Below are 17,960 nucleotides of genomic sequence, written 5' to 3'. Positions count from 1 at the left end.
CATTCTCATTAATAAAAAAAAATGGTTATAAATTATTAGTTACATGATATTTGAAAAAAATTAAAACTATGAGATAAACACAATAATAATGTGAGAATTAGGACAAAAGGACATAAATACTTTAATTGCATACTTTTGAACCTAATTAATCTATAATTGAATTTGGGGTTGACTACTTTATCTAATTTAGACAGCTATTGAATTTTGTAATGAACATGCACGATGCAACTACTTCCCCTATTAATGAAATTGACACCTAAACTAAGGGCTAAATGCAAGACAATCAAATGGCTGAATTTTTTTTGCCTGTCCCTCCAACAATAATTTATGCACATACCACACTAACTAGTTTTAATGATAACATTTTGTTAGATATATAAAATGTGGTACATCTTATTCAAAATCAGACATATCATTCAGAAATTGTTTGATTCGTGTTTTTATATTAATTAGTTATACTTGTATTGAAATTTTATATTTTATTATTCACATGTAAATTCATTGTTTAGATGCTTTGACGGTTAAAAATGTAGAACTAAAATTTAGCTAGTTATAGTCAGATTCTTTTTCCCTTGTTGACAGCCACTTTTTTTTTTGTTAAGATGTATAAGAAAATTATAAATTTACCATAAATAACCAATTCCTACTATTATGTACTTATATAGCCGAAACCACAATTCATGAACCTGATTTCTCAACATGCAATTTATTTTATTTTTTGCTAAAAATCTTTGAGAAATACGAGTAACCAAATTTTCATCGACCCCTTTTTATTATCTAAAAAAGATAGTTTGTTTAATTTATATTAGTTGAATTTTTTTTAAAAATTTAAACAACTATAACCAATTATTAATTTATAATATAACGCATTTTAATTAATTTTAAGAATTTGAAAAATATAGAAGTCATTATTGAAAGTTTAAATGATTATTTAATTTTCAAAATTATTAAGGATAAAATAAATTGGATAGTAATTAATTTTAAAATACTTATTTTATAAATAATGTATTAATTGTTAAATTTAATAATTATTACGACTGTATGTATTGCTAGATTTTGTAATATGGGTATATATTGTTAAATTTATGTGAGACGTGGTGAAATAACTAAATAAAATATTGAATTGTGTATTAAGAATTTTTAAAAAAAAATTACAAAGTTTCATCTCATAAATATGAATAGACAAAGTTTAATGTTGAACATACACATTGTTATTGTCAAATAAGTTTCCTAAAAGACGGCATCTAATAAGTAAACAAGTCACTCTTAATTCCAAACTACTTCTAGTTAAACACAACTATTGTTTGAAATGCTTTCACTTCTATCTAAACATGAGTATTATTTGAAATAAAATATTTGTTAAACTCAACTACTCCTAATTAAACCACACTTTGACACTCTTCTAGCTGGCTATGAACAAATATAATGTTCTTCCTTGAACATAAAAGTTGAGTATTGTTTTGAAAACTTGAAGACATTTTAAAAGGTAAGTGTTATATAAGACACAAAATGTCTTATTTATATATTTATAAGTTCCTTGCACCTAATGCCACAAAAAAAAATGTGGGACTAAGAAGTTTCAAAGGTAACTACGAACACATGGTTGTATTTAGCACCTCTTATTGATCTAAAATTGGTCTCTCTCATGTGATGTGGGTCTTCCATGTTCCAAACTTCTTCTCCCTTCACTTGACCAAATTTTGATTCTTATCCAAAATCAAGATCCACATAAGTCTTTACAAAATCCTACATAAATATACACCTATACAATTTATACAAGATTAAATAGAAAGAAAAAAAATTCTAATGTTCAACTCTTCAAATATAAAACCTTTTTTCCTTAAAACTTCATTTTCTTTTATCCTTTAACCAAATATTTTGTGACCAGTGATTTCAATAAGGTAAAATGTAGGCATAAATTATTATTATTTTTTTCAAAATATGACTTAAATGAAGATGATCAATTACAATAATAATTAAACATTTACTTTATAGTATTTATAGTAGGTGTGTATAATATAAATTATAATATTATTATACATTACATCCTTACAAAAGTTCAAATCTTTTAAATTATATTCCTTTTTATTTTAATATTTTATACTCATGATATATATTAAAAAGAAAAGAAAAGGCTGCACTACAAAAAAAATCAGTATTATTTACGGATTTTTACCCACGGATCTAAGTTCGTAGGTAAATTCAGCATTACCGATGAATATTACCTACGAACAACATTACCTACGGACATTACCTACAGATTTTGAATCCGTAGGTAAATTCAACATTACCTACCAACTATTCGAATCTTATTACCTACCAATTTTTACCTACGGATCTCTATTACCTACCAACTATTATCATAATAATTATATATATAATATTAAAAATATTAATATAATATGAAAAATTATAAAAACATAATTCATATTCATAAATAATAATAATCATAACTAATTTATACATATTATCAATATTAATATAATAATTTAAATAATATAAATAGTATTATATTAATAATATAAATAATATTATTAATAATAAGACTATTAATAATATTAGTAATATAACAAAATTAATAATATCAGTAATAATAACATTAATAATATAAATACTATTAATAAAATATATATAAAATTAACATTATTTATAATATTAATAATATTAACACTATTTATAATATTTAATAATATTAATCATATTAAATAATATTAATCATATTAATAATATTTAATAATATTAATAATATTTAATAATATTAATAATATTTAATAATATTAATAATATTTAATAATATTTAATAATATTAATAATATTTAATAATATTTAATAATATTAATAATATTTAATAATATTAATAGTATTAATAATATTTAATAATATTTATAGTATTAATAATAGTTAATAATATTAATAGTATTACTAATATTTAATAATATTTAATAATATTAAACAATATTAATAATATTAATAATAATAATGATATTAAATATATGAAGAATGTTATTATTATTTTTTATTAATTATATTAATATTGATAATCATACTTATAAATATAATAATAATCATAACATGACAACAAAACTTGACTGGTGTAGTGGTTAAAGTTTATGGATATTTCTCAAGGGACCTGGCTTTGAGTCTCATCTACTGCATTTTAGTTTTAACACATATATATATATATATATATCGTATTTGGCCATAGTGCAGAAATGATGCAATAAATAGTTTGGAATCCTTTTGGTGGAGAAAAGCAACAAGAAGAAGAACATGAATTTGGTTCAAGAAGGAGGAACAATAGTCTCGCCCTTAGCGTCGCCACCTTGAGGTGGCTGCAGTCGCGAAAAAGCTGGTTCCCAAGCCGAAAAAGGATCCCATGAAGAAAGATCGGCATCATCAACCGTGATTGCGAGAGGAGCCTCAAGGTCCACCATATTCGCATGAGAATCGGAGGAACACTGCTCAATCATCTTTTGCATAACCTCTGGGCCCACGTTTTGGGCCACTTCCCTTTTCGCCTTCTCTAGCTTCTCTTTCAGGATTCGAAGACTCTCCTCCTGCTCGCATATCACCCCAACGCACCCATGCACCGGGTCTCTCACACGCGCCTCCGCTTGGTACGTCAGTGCCCTCGCCGTCCACTTCCGCAACTCCAGCTTCGTTGACTTCAAAATGTTACTCACGTTGCCCCCGCCGAACACATGGTGAATGTACGCGAACCGCTGAATGCTCTCTGCCGGAAAATACGGCGCCATAAGGCAATCCGCCCTGCACCTTCGCCGTTGATACTTGCACGCGCCACATGGGGTCATGCTTGGGTTATTTGTGTATTTCTTCTGCAACAAAGATGTTCTATGAACAAGTAAAACAAAAAATCTCATAAAATTGTTAATTTATATTCATTTATTTATTTTAGAAAAAAAATAAGTTGTAAACTAATTTTTTTTTTAAATTATATTATAACTTGGGAAGTTATTATTCTTTTTAAAAAAAAACTGAAGGTAGCAAATCTCATAAAATAATTGATAACATCTAGAGAACGTATGCACCTTAACACCAATTTCTACATTTCTTCGTAAATTGGATAAACAACAAAGAGTTGAGAAAAAAAAAGCAAAATAAAATAAATGATGCAAACAGAGGATAAAAATAAGTGACACCGATAGAGAGAGAGATTATTGTGGTATGAAATGGAGGAACAACAGGAGGAACATGAATCTCACAACTCTTCTTCACTGTGTTCTTATGTATTCTTTCATGTGTTGTATTTATACACTTTCACTTTTGTCAATATAAGAATACACAAATATTTAATATTGATTACACACACATGAAATTAAATAAGCATTTATTACTCTAAAGTTATAAATAAATAATTATTTAATAAGTTTAAATATTTTAATTAATTTTTTGTTACAAAATTTATGAATTGAATTGTTAAATTTTTTATATATTTTAATTAAATTTCCAAAATTTATTTTTTTTGGTTAACAGAGTATGTAACTCTTATATTATTAATTATTTTGTTTATTTATTTGTCTCTATGTATTCATACGAGGTTTTTGTCGGATTATAATTTTTATGTTATTATCCACAATAGTCACTGGAACATATTGTCTTATGGTCGTGTGGGTAATTGTTAAGATACATTTAAGGTGTTTTTTTTTTATTCCGATTGGTGTCTCGAACCTATTGTCTTTATAAGCACTATGGCCAAATACGTTAGTTTTTGGTGTTCAAAATATGCTTTAAATGAAGATGATCAATTACAATAATAATTAAACATTTACTTTATAGTATTTATAGTAGGTGTGTATAATATAAATTATAATATTATTATACATTACATCCTTACAGAAGTTCAAATCTTTTAAATTATATTCCTTTTTATTTTAATATTTTATACTCATGATATATATTAAAAAGAAAAGAAAAGACTGCACTACAAAAAAAATTAGTATTATCTACGGATTTTTATCCACGGATCTAAGTCCGTAGGTAAATTCAGCATTACCTATGGATATTACCTACGAACAACATTACCTACAGATTCTGAATCCGTAGGTAAATTCAACATTACCTACCAATTATTACCCTCGAATTCTGAATCCGTAGGTAAATTCAACATTATCTACCAACTTTTACCTACGTATCTCTATTACCTACCAACTATTATCATAATAATTATATATATAATATTAAAAATATTAATATAATATGAAAAATTATAAAAACATAATTCATATTCATAAATAATAATAATCATAGCTAATTTATACATATTATTAATATTAATATAATAATTTAAATAATATAAATAGTATTATATTAATAATATAAATAATATTAATAATAATAATAATATTAATGATATTAGTAATATAACAAAATTAATAATATCAGTAATAATAACATTAATAATATAAATACTATTAATAGAAATATATATAAAATTAACATTATTTATAATATTAATAATTTTAACACAATTTATAATATTTTTTAATATTAATAAATATTATTAATATTATTTAATATGATTAATATTATTAAATATTTATTAATATTAATAAATATTTATAATATTAATAATATTTAATAATATTAATAATATTTAATAATATTAATAATATTTAATAATATTTAATAATATTAATAATATTTAATAATATTAATAATATTTAATAATATTAATAATATTTAATAATATTAATAATATTTAATAATATTAATTGTATTACTAATATTTAATAATATTTAATAATATTTAATAATATTAATAATATTAATAATATTAATAATATTAATAATATTAATAATATTAATAATATTAATAATAATGATGATATTAAATATATGAAGAATGTTATTAATTTTTTTATTAATTATATTAATATTAATAATATTAAACATTATTAATAATATTAATAATAATGATGATATTAAACATATGAAGAATGTTATTAATTTTTTTTATTAATTATATTAATATTAATAATCATACTTATAAATATAATAATAATCATAACATGACTTGACTGGTGTAGTAGTTAAAGTTTATGGACATATCTCAAGGGACTTGAAACGTTCTTGAATTATATGAATTTTTAATAAATGTTATGTGATTGAATGATATGTTTTATATATGAATGATGTGAATTGTATGAAATTGATGTCATACATTTGAGATAATGTATGAGTTGTGTGTTAGTGTTTGGTAAGGGCATACTTAATGAGTATTCCGGAAGATGAAGTGGGATTGAAATGAAATCCAATTATTGTGATTGAAAATAGATCCATGTGTGGTTTATATGAATGCTGAACTTGATATTGAAATTTTATATGACAACATTTAAAGAAATGTTTTTAAATGATTTGTTTGATTGGTTCTTTTTGCAAAAAAAATAGATAAGATATGAAATTTTTTTTCACTAGCTTACCCTTGTTTTTCTGGCTGTGTGTTGAACTGCACTGGCTATACTATATTTATATTTATATTTATATATGTCTTAATCATGTATTATGAATGTTTTGAAAAACTATAATTTTATACGTAGAACATTTTAAATAGTTAGATGTATTTTCGGGGGTTACAAACGAGTTTTAATTTTGTTTCAAATAATCACACTTGAATGTTGCATCATGAGAATCATTAACAAATAATAAATTTGTTTATTTCTATTTTTTAATTAAATTCTTATTAAAAAATGTATTCTATTAATTATTTAAATTTTTTAATTTGTATATTTTTTAACTGAATCTTTATTATTTAACTATGTTATCAATGAAAGTTACGTAATCATTAACAAATTATAAATTTGACTATTTTTAATTTTTAATTAAATTTTTATTGAATTTTTATATCTTTATATATATATTTTTAATTGAATCTTTATTTAATTTTGTTATCAATTGAAGTTATGTAACCGTTAATTTGTTTTGAAAAAAATCATATTAACTAAGTTTTCAGATTGTCATAAATTTAATATAGATATTTTAATTGAGTTTTTATTAATAATTTTTTATTTTATTAAGTGTTTTTTAATATTTAATATTTTGTCAATTAAATATTTTTATTTAGTTATATCGTAAATTTGGATAGGATGATTATTTGATTTTGTAGTCTCACATATACCGTCACAAATTTATACAAAAATTAGAATGAAGTTATAGACTCAACTTGTCTTAAAAAATAATATTATTTGAGATTCTCACATGATTGATTTTTATTTTTTAAGTGTTATGTAAAATGAAAATGCAATGTCACACATTTAGCGACAAATCAATTGTAAAATATAAACTTTTTAGGTACTCACTATAATAATTTTTTTAATAAAAGTTCAATTGAATATCAAAATTTACAAATGATTTAAAACTTAATTAAGTTATTCTTTTAAATTTCCACGTGGAGACGCCTAAACAATGTTGATATACAAGGCAGCAAGCACATTACTAAAAATAAAATAAAATAAAATATCATTTGAGATTCTCACATGGTTGATTTTCATTTTTTAGTATTTAAAAATCTAAAGAAATAAATGTTATCATTTTTGTAAAGATAATTATGATTTTAAAACCTTTTTTATTGTTTAAGCTTTTAGTGTTGTACAGTTAAATGAAAATGCAATGTCACACTTTTAATAAAATCAAACGATAAATCAATTATAAAATATAAACTTTTTAGGTACTCAATGTAACAATTTTTTAATAGAAATTTAATTCAATATTAAAATTTACAAATGAGTTAAAATTTAATTAAATTATTTTTTTAATTTCTACGTACAGACGCCATACAAGGCAGCAAGCACATCACTCCAGTTAAAAATAAAATAAAATAGAAAAAAACTTACTTGAAAAATGTAAAAACTGTAGACACTTTAAAAAATAAAGTATTTTAATAAAGAATCTAAATTAAAAATAACTAAATTTATAATAAACCTAAATCTTAATTAAGAAAAAAAAATACATTCATAGATAGATATTTAATAATAGAAAATTATCTAATTACACGATAATATATATAATCAATTTAATTTATCTATATGGTTACTTTTTCTTAAATTTATAAATAAATTATAGATTTTTTTTGTAAAAATAATATCATGATTCAAATATTTTAAATATATTTATAATTTATTTTAATTACCAGTATAGTTTAATTTTTTATATAAATATTATTATAGACAGAGAATTTATGTTATTAAATCTATTCCAGTTTTTTATTTTAAAGAATATACACTATAATTATGTAATAAGATAATAGTATGTAGTTATGATATGATATTACATTCTCTAAATACGGTTGTGACTTCCGACAAAATAAAAAGGCTCCTTATTAACAATATGGCAGTTGATTAGTCAGTTCTGCTACTTATTGGAAGGTCACTCATCATTTTCCAAATTTCTCTTGGTTGCAACTTGCTAGGTAGGAAAGAAAGGAACACTTCTTTTTTTCAAAAGAAACCCAAACATTATTGACCCACCATTTATTAACACATCCATTGCCATGTTCCATTCAATGACCTCAATTTCTTTATGCGTTCATTGCAGAGTTAGACTCTATTTTTTCTTAAAATAAACTCTATTTATCTTAATAAAACCTTTTCTTATAATCCAATTGCTAATAATGTCTCCATGCTTTAACATCCCTCACATGTCAATTATCAACACTTTCTTTTTCTATTACACAAAATGTCTAAGACTTGTTACTAGGTTTATTGAATTTGAAAATACCGTAGCTTTATTGAATTTGAAAAATCGGAATCAAACACCCCTTTATACTAGGTTATGCATTTGTGTTGATTCACTACACAATGGTCTCGAGCTGGTCCCTTCTTTGCTTTCTGATGTCGGTTATATATTATAGTATTTGTTTTTATGCAGAATTCAAACCATACTTTCTGCAGCTGATCTGCTTTTTCAGTTTTGATGACGTTTCACACAATCAACTTTCGATGCGGATTAAGTATGATGATATTTTTAAAAAAAATAGTTTTTAATTTTTTATAATAAAATAAATAATTAAAACACGTTGGTCGGATCAATTGGGTTGGAGTGACTAGTGAGTGGGTTTAAGACGTGAAAACTGCGACTGTTTCAAAGTTAGGGTTTCGCAAATGCAACAATAATATTTCAAAGTTAGGGTTTCGCAGGCTACAACAGCGTCCCAAAGCTTAGGATTTCACGGCGGTGTAAGGAGAAAACTCCTAGATCTACTTCACGGTGACGGTGACCAGCGACAGTGGTGGTGTGGAGCGCCAGTGCAGTGAAGATTGCAACCAGATTTTTTGATGAGTGATTTTGAGTGATACAATTTTTATGTTCTTGATTTTATTTTATTTTAAAAAAATTACCAAAATCTAAAATTAGTAGTACCGAATATCTCGTTTAGTTATTTGAGATGCAAAATACCGTGAATTGAAAAATTCAATGGTACATGGATGAAAAATGCAAATTGAAGATTTGCTTTGATGTGGCAAAGTTGCATGCTAAAAAAATATGGCAAATTTACATTATACAAATAAGATATTTCATGTTTAAATGAATCTGGTTACTTTTTCCTAGCACTGGGCTTTAGCTAGTGGACAGTGACGATGGAATCACGTGGCTTTGGTTAGCCGCTTAATCGTCTCACAGAGTAGAATAGCAACAAATCTGTCACTGGCATGCCAGGAATTATGCCATGTCATCTTCTTCATCTCCTTAAAGTAAAAAACAAGTCTTACACATACCATGAAAATGAACTGCATTTGTCTCCTCCCAAATAAAAATGCGCATGCATATTCCTGAAATCGGACTTTTGAAAACTAACATAATGCAGAGCAAATAAAAAAAGTAGAAAAAAAACTCATTGCAACATAAAATACTCATATACGTACCTTCTGCCAAAATCAATTTCGAGGGAAACAAACGCCAATCATTTACCAGACGCTAGGTATACCAGAAGCAGTATTTTAAGTTTTTCCACTGGCTTGGAATCATAAACCAAATTGAGTCAACGACCATGTCTTTTTTTAATTCAGCATGGTTGTGCTGTCAAAATGAGTTATTGTTATTTCATTTTTTTAACAATTAATAAGAGTGATATTCTATTAAATTGCAATCTTAATGTAGTTTTAGTGTCTAATTATGTAATCATGGTATTTTAATTCTTTAAATTTCGGTCATACCAATTTTGAAGTATTATAAATATATGATTTAATTGGGGAACGAATTAATGCGAGGATGTTGGGAAGAGGTGTAAAAACGTGTGTATAATTGTGATTTGATAGAGTAGATGTGATTATGATATAGTCTTAGATGTTTTAGTGGTTAGAGTGTGTTGTTGGAGTATTAGAGAGAATTGCGATGTAAGTAATTAGTTAGCGATAAGAATGTGTTTGTGGGTAATTCTGAGCTACCTACATGGGCCTCACTCTTTTAGTTGTGGTAAAGGTTATCCCTTGACTTGAAAGTGGGCTAAAATGTCACATCTCGGTGATATGATAGTTTTAGATAATAATTTGAGGGTGTTGCAGCATCTAGTGTATGATGTGGTTATGACTTTTTTTTCAGTGTGTTGTTATTTTAATTCTTATTAATGTTAATAATAATATTATTATTAATAATATTTTTTTTATTAATATTATTATTATTACTAGCAAAAAAAACTGGTATTGATCTGTGTGTATCCATATTTTTTTATTTGTATGCGTAATGTTAATATGATACATATAAATCTAATTGCTTCACAGTCTTATAATGAAAAAAAACAACCATTTTTTCATTGCAAATGCAAATGACAAAAACAAATAAGTTATAAAATTGCAAACCTTAAATTAAGGTACAATTATAATAATGCAAATGCATGACCTTATTCATCAAACTTGAGTAATCGTATCTGAAGCACATTGTTCTCAGTTTCTCATGTCTCAATTCCTCACAAAATATGCAGGTTAATAATTGATATTATAGGTACCTCAAAAACACCAAGAAACACCATGTTACATGGGTTATAATTATACGAAAAACATGACTATTATTTTAGTCTTTGACTAATAAGGTACGATCTCCAATCGTCTAATGATAAATAACATAATACTTAACATGGATATCACTAAACATTAATCCTTCAAAACTTACCAATCAAAAGTTGTTTCACTGTAATTGATAAAACCCACCTAATATTTGTTTAGCATGAATTATATTGAAAGGAACTAAACAGAGTCTCAAGAAATTTTTCAATTCAGCGTGACCAACCTTAGCTAATACTCCATAAATCTGAATTATGAAATAATGTTTAACGGTCATATGACAAAGTAGAGGCTTTTACAATAATAGCTAATAAATAAATAAAAAATCCTTCATTGAAGAGCAAGATATTCCTATGTAATAGTTCCCAAAGAGAGAGGGAGAGAGAAGCAACAATAAATTCCAAAAGTAGAAGAAATCACCAAAAGTAAAACACGTGGAGGTTAATGAAGAAGTAGGGAGCGGTAGTTAAAAGGAAATGTTACATGCGACAAGTACAAAAAAATGGCTCAACGATCCAACCCACTCAATAAGGTTTTTTTTTTCTCCCAAACTTTTCCAACACCATTAGTATATTTAATATATATATATATATATATATATATATATATATATTGGTTACCATGTGTACACGTTATGAGCATGACCTATAAATCATTAAGAGTTCCAACATTTAAAAAGAACTCCTATGAAATTTGTTTTTGACATGTACTTCAAACAAAACTCAATAACTTCTTTTATAATGTATCTTTCAACAATAAAAACATTTAGATGATATTGATTCTTCACATATCATTTCAAAATTTTAACATAGAGCTCAATTGGATACATCTATCTTAGATATACTAATTGGCACAATTTGACTTCTTTTACAATATAAATATGCAAGTGCAACATGATGTCAAAAAAAAGGATAGAGGAAAAAAAGCTTTCCAATTGACACAAGATAACAACAAGCTTTTATCCTTGTTTTTCCAACCACTTAGGTTCAACGACTTTACTACAAATCGAATTGAAATAAACACAATTTAATTTATATTATACATGTATCAAATCTTTATGTAAAATTTCACAAATAACTACAAACATTAATTATTCCATAAAAATGTGACAATCGTCGGACTTTAGGTCAACTAGTTTAAAATCTTACATAGATACAAGACTTTTAGCATTTGAAAAAGTATATTTGTGAGAAAATCATAGCATGTTAGGAGTAAATATGTAATTATGTGCTCTTATATGTGCTAACTCCTCTCACATATTCATTTTAATCAAATCCTCTCAATCAAATCCTCTCATTGTTTTAACAATGTTCCACTTAAACTACATAAAAAAGACATTATAATATGCACATTTTGTCCTAATGTGAAATTTTAGATGTTATAATTTTGTAATTTTAATTATTTTGGTATTGACCTCATATTAACTTATAACAATTTTAGAAAAGTGAAATGGTCTTACTTATAATACTTGAAAAAATCAATTGATATAATGAATAATTGTCATACTGAAATTACATATTTATGATACTGAAATATCAAGATTACTATAACTGAAAACAAAAACATACCTACCTAAGCATATATTATATTTATATGATATTGTTTAACATTTAGTAAACATTAACAAAAGTTTATTGCGTTTATATTTTAGCTTAAAAATAACATTTTTATTGTTGTAAATACTTATTCTTTGTCAACTGCTATATTAAATTTTATAATAAAAAATGGGTTCTTTTATATTTTCTCTGCCGTCGAAAAAAATATATAGAATTAGTATGGTGCTTGCCCTAGATGTCCTTTGGCAGAGTCAAAGGGAAAATGGGGTGCCCACACGCATCATCATCTCAGGTCCCTCCACATAGTGTGTTGTTTTCCTCACATATTTCTTTCTTTCTTTTTGTCTTCTACCGTATAGCTATACATATCAAATTTTATTTTTATATAGTTGTGGGCAGAAATCTTGATAACACTCGGATAAATAATATCAAATTCCAAATGAATAAAGGCTGAGGAATGAACTTACATTTGTGGAAATGCAAACTTTGTGTTGGACATCACAGATTGACTAGAGATTATAGTCTTTTATGGTATATAAGTGAGTGCAAATCTCATAAAATCGACTCTTGATGTTGAGTATAATAAAAAAATAATATCAAGAGTCGATTTTATGAGATTGAGTTAAACTTTGTCCTAGAAAAAAAATAATATCTCAAAAGTTCAGTATAATAAAAATTAATGTTATTTTTAATTGATATAACAACGTTTGAGGTAAAAGAATTCTATTTAATAGGAATCACTATTTGGGAGATTGCAAATCTTGATAATTATGATTTCTTCTATAAAATATGTTTGGTTGGTGTAGAAACCATATATAAAAAATCATTATAAGGTTGATCGAGATATTACTTTTGATCATGAGTCAATCTCTCATACTCATTTGGATCTGTACGTGTAATTTGGTAATATACATACTTTGACAAAGTAAAGATGTTCCAATAAACTCTTAATATATCAAAAGTATTTCTTATTAAACTATACTTCCTATATTGTGGTTTCAGGATAACTATGTTGTAGTTAGGTTAATATTTCCTATTAAATTGGACAATGTAGATCGTTATTCTTAGTAACTAGGAAATCAAGAAATACCTTGGGAGTCAAATTTACTAAACGTGTTAACCTATAAGCCTCAGACACTTCTTTAAAATGGGTGTATCCATGTCGGACATATGTATTGGTGTCGACACTCGTATGACACTTGTAGGACACTTATCAGTGAAGTGTTCAATTCAAAAAATATTTGTTGGATTTTTGAAAATTTTAGCACGGTTCTAACACAATTTTAAAAGGTATAAATACAATAATTTTCTAAAAACTCAAATTTATTGTATAAATTTTTATTATGATTATAAAAATAAAGAACAAATTCTTTTGAATCAGTGATGAAAAATATCTTTCTACTCCCAAAAGAATCTGAAACATACTTTTGAATATAAATATTTATTTTCAATTTATATAATTCAAAATTATATAATATATAGATCCGTGTTCCCGTGTCCTACATTTTAAAAATTATACGTATCTTCGTGTCCGTGTCCGTGTCGTGTCAGTGTCCGTATCTGTGCTACATAGGTGTTAACTCCACTAACAAAACAAAAAAAAAGAGAACATTCTTTTTGTGTTTATGAATAGAGGAAAAATATGCATATTACTTTTTAATTTTTACAAAATTTATATAAATATTTTCAACAGGAGTGTTCTACCGATTTTTTACTCTAACAATTACAAAAAGTATAATTAAAAATATTTATGTAAATTTTGTAAAAAATAAAAAAATAATATTTCATTTTTACTAAAACGTGGATAATACGTTTTGGAATGTTTTTTTGGAGTAAATTTTTTTAGATGAACTCTGGAAAAAGCTTTTTAGAATGAGAATGAATTAGATGGTACACTTTGGTCATTTCACATATTTGATGGGGTGTAGGAAGAAACACTCACTTTTTTTCATATCTGTGGAGGTGCTAAACGAAATTATGGGAATTCCAAAAGAAGAAACCATTTTGTCAGTCCATTCTGCTGGGCCTGTCCTCGAATATATAAAAGACTGTTTCTTCCGCACCTCCATATCTTCTTCTGCCACCTCCATACACAACATGAAAATACATTTTTATCCTTCTTCTTGTGTCACCACCATAGAATAGTTTACAGATTATGTAATCCGGAAATTCATTAAAAAAGACTTCCAGATTACATAATCTGAAAGCTAAATAAAATTTCTAGATTATGTAATCTAAAAAGTAGTCATGCATCTGAAAAAAGGCTTCCAGATTATGTAATCCAAAAGCTAATTACAAATTTGAAAAATACTTCCGTAATCCAAAATATTATAAAGGGGCATTTTTGGAAATTCGAAAATTTATTGAGGTGAGAGAAGAAGGTATGGAGGTGCAGGAAGAAATAATCTATATAAAAATAGCCCACATAATTTTCTTATAGCTGGAGTTGATTGGCGAAGTTGGGCCATGATATATGGAGTTGCATTGTAACTTTGGTTTTGAGAGAGTTTCTCCTGCACCTCACAACTTTTAAAATTCCCGAATTAATCTTGACATTTTATTTGAAAAGGGTACATGAGTTGCTTTGTCACTGTTTTTCTTCTTCGTTCATACCAGACGCTGGTAAAACTGATTTCATAAGCTAATTGCATCAAAAACTAAAACTTGAATACATATAAAAACTAGCGTAGAAACTTGAATCTACTGAGTTTTTCTTAAGAGGTGGAATTGACTTGACAAGCACAAAGTCTCATCCACCCTAAAGAGTTTAATACAAATTATTAAATCCCATTTCAAATTCACAAATATGGATAACTTTTGGACACACCTATAAAAAAATTTTCGGATCACTCAATTTGGAACTATATTACAGAATCACATTTTTAGAAAAAAAAAAAAAAAAAAACATTGCAGATTGGCTGGTCCATAAACCTAACATGCGGAATGCTCTGTCTGTCTGAAACTACAAGAGACGTTTTGTGGAAATGACAATCCACAAAAAACATAACTACTAATCCGAAAATAATAATAAAAGAATTAATTACTTTCTACTTCGAATCCAGAGCCACCACATAAACACCATCGAACCATCACCAAGTTACTAGAGATACCACCAAGCAAAACGCGTCTCAAGTTGTCGGTTCCTGTGCGAAGATAATGAAGCCGCGTGTGCAGAGAAAGGTGTAGGCCTGTGCTGTGTGCAAGGAAGAAGAAATAGTAAAGTGAGTAGTTTGGTGTGTTTTAGGGTTTTTAGAAAATATCAGGGATAATTTTGTCTTTGTATATCATTGTAGGGTGCAGAAAGGAAAACGTTGGGTGCAGGAAGAAACTCTCTAGTTTTGATTGACGAAGCTGGCCCATAATATGGATCAAAGTACACGAATATGGTTGACAGAAGTCCTTCAAAACATCTCACATAGCCTCCTCAAAACAACTCACATTCCGTTGGGCCATATCCAACAAAACCAGCCGTCTTAAGAATATATATGATTTTTAATTAAATTATACAAATGATTTTTTAAGGTAGTTACTTTTCTTTAAATAATAATAAAATACATTTTTTAAATTATAAGTATTATTAATTTTTTTAACAAACTATGCATATAATAGTTACGTGTTTTAATACTTTAATTCAAAATATAAATATTTGAGTTATAGTTATATATTTTAAGTATTTCAATTGAAATATATTTTAAATTAAATATTCCATTTTAAGAAAACATATGCAATGAGAATAATTCTTTAGGTGAGAATGAGAATGCTGAATCTTAATCCATAAATTAAAATCAAATGTATTCAAATATAATAATAATAATAATATTATTATTATTTTTATTATAACATAACAATGATTAGTTTAATGATACCAATAATAATAAGATCATTTTATAAAAATATAATTTACTTATTTTGTGTGTATTTTAATGAGTTATATTACTTTTAAGATATTTTTGTAACTTTTCTTCAATACAAGAGTCTTATAAGATTTACATTTTAATTGATGTTATATTTGGTTGTTGGTATAAAGATATGTTTTCAAGACAAAAATATTTTTTACTTTTATAATCTAATATTTAAGACCCAAAATCTTAAATTTATATTATATTAATATAACTTAATAGAGATATTTTTATAAACTATGTGTATGAGATTCAGATCTTTAATTTCTGACTATGTTTATAATTACTAGAATAAAAATATCCTAATAATAGTTATAAAAAATAGTTTTTTTTCTTACTATTTATAAGATATAAATTTAAATTTGTTTTAATGAAACTTGATGTTATAATTTTTTTTAATAATAAATTACAATGATATGCCTTTTTTAGACTGCCCATAATTATTTTTTCCAATAATTACCTTAAGAATTCATGTTGTAATGTTTTTTAAATAATTAAAGGATTACTGTATCATATTGGGGATGGGTATAATGTCCTTAAAACAATTGAGGAGGTTTTTCTTAGGTATTTAAACAAAAATTATATTACATGAAATCGAAAAAGAAAACATCCAATATCAATGTATTTTAATATTAGCAAAGTGAAAGTACATTGATTTGGGTAATTTTTTTTTTTTTGAAAATTTATTCTCATCTCCGTTTTGTTTTTAATAAAATTATATTCATATTTCTATAATTTTAATAAAGGATATTCACCTAACTTATTTTATTTAAAAATAAAATTTAAATATATTTGTAATTATAAAAGGAAAATAATTTTTTAAAAAATTATAAAAATTAAAGAAATTTTGTATAAATAAAAAATTTAACATTTTATTTGCTGCAAAATATATTTTCTAAGGTTTTACTAGATATTCACAGTTTCTGAAATTGATATATGATATAAAAGTTATGGCTATTTATTTTATATTAAAAGGGGTATGAGTGTTATTTATCATAACTTTAGAAGTGTAATTTTTCCATTTTTTATATTTAGCGTTGACGATTATAAGTTAAGTTTTCTTTTGCCTTTAAGTCAATATTAATTCACTTTTGTCTAAGGTAGTTTCTCTTTTTTTGTTCAGTATGAATTTTAAAATTTAGTTATCTTATTAGAGTGAAAGAATATCCTTTTTCAAAATTTTCCTACTTGGACTTGCTGATATAGTCTTTTTCTTCTTTTTATTTTTCTACATTAATAAATAAAATAAAATTTAACAACAATCCAAAACTAGAATAATATTGGATAAAAGAATGTATTAAATACATTATTTATCATATCAAACCTATCAGTTTCCTTTTTTTTTTTATTATTTTTTTTAAAATGTCGGCTTAGAAAAAAAATTGCAAGAACTTTTAGAAAAATAAATAAGAAAGAAAAATAGATGAGTTTGTAAGGATTGAGAAAAATAGTTTTAGAGTAGAAGTAGTATAATTAAAATTATACCTGAATTT

The 17,960-nt window shown here is 25.1% G+C and overlaps 1 protein-coding gene across 1 annotated transcript; it reads right to left on the bottom strand.

Annotated features, from left to right (window-relative positions):
• Window positions 1–3,281: 3,281 nt before the first annotated feature.
• Window positions 3,282–3,812, bottom strand: LOC137805690 (LOB domain-containing protein 24-like). Its single transcript, XM_068605629.1, has one exon. The coding sequence runs from the start codon at window positions 3,810–3,812 to the stop codon at window positions 3,282–3,284; it is 531 nt and encodes a 176-aa protein (XP_068461730.1).
• Window positions 3,813–17,960: the final 14,148 nt, after the last annotated feature.

This window comes from Phaseolus vulgaris, chromosome 3 (genome assembly GCF_000499845.2).
Source record: "Phaseolus vulgaris cultivar G19833 chromosome 3, P. vulgaris v2.0, whole genome shotgun sequence".
Taxonomy (NCBI): domain Eukaryota; kingdom Viridiplantae; phylum Streptophyta; class Magnoliopsida; order Fabales; family Fabaceae; genus Phaseolus; species Phaseolus vulgaris.
This window is presented reverse-complemented; position numbering and strand designations above follow the sequence as displayed.

Coding starts and splice junctions, on each gene's coding strand:
- LOC137805690 (XM_068605629.1), bottom strand. CDS start 3,812: ATGACCCCATGTGGCGCGTGCAAGTATCAACGGCGAAGGTGCAGGGCG.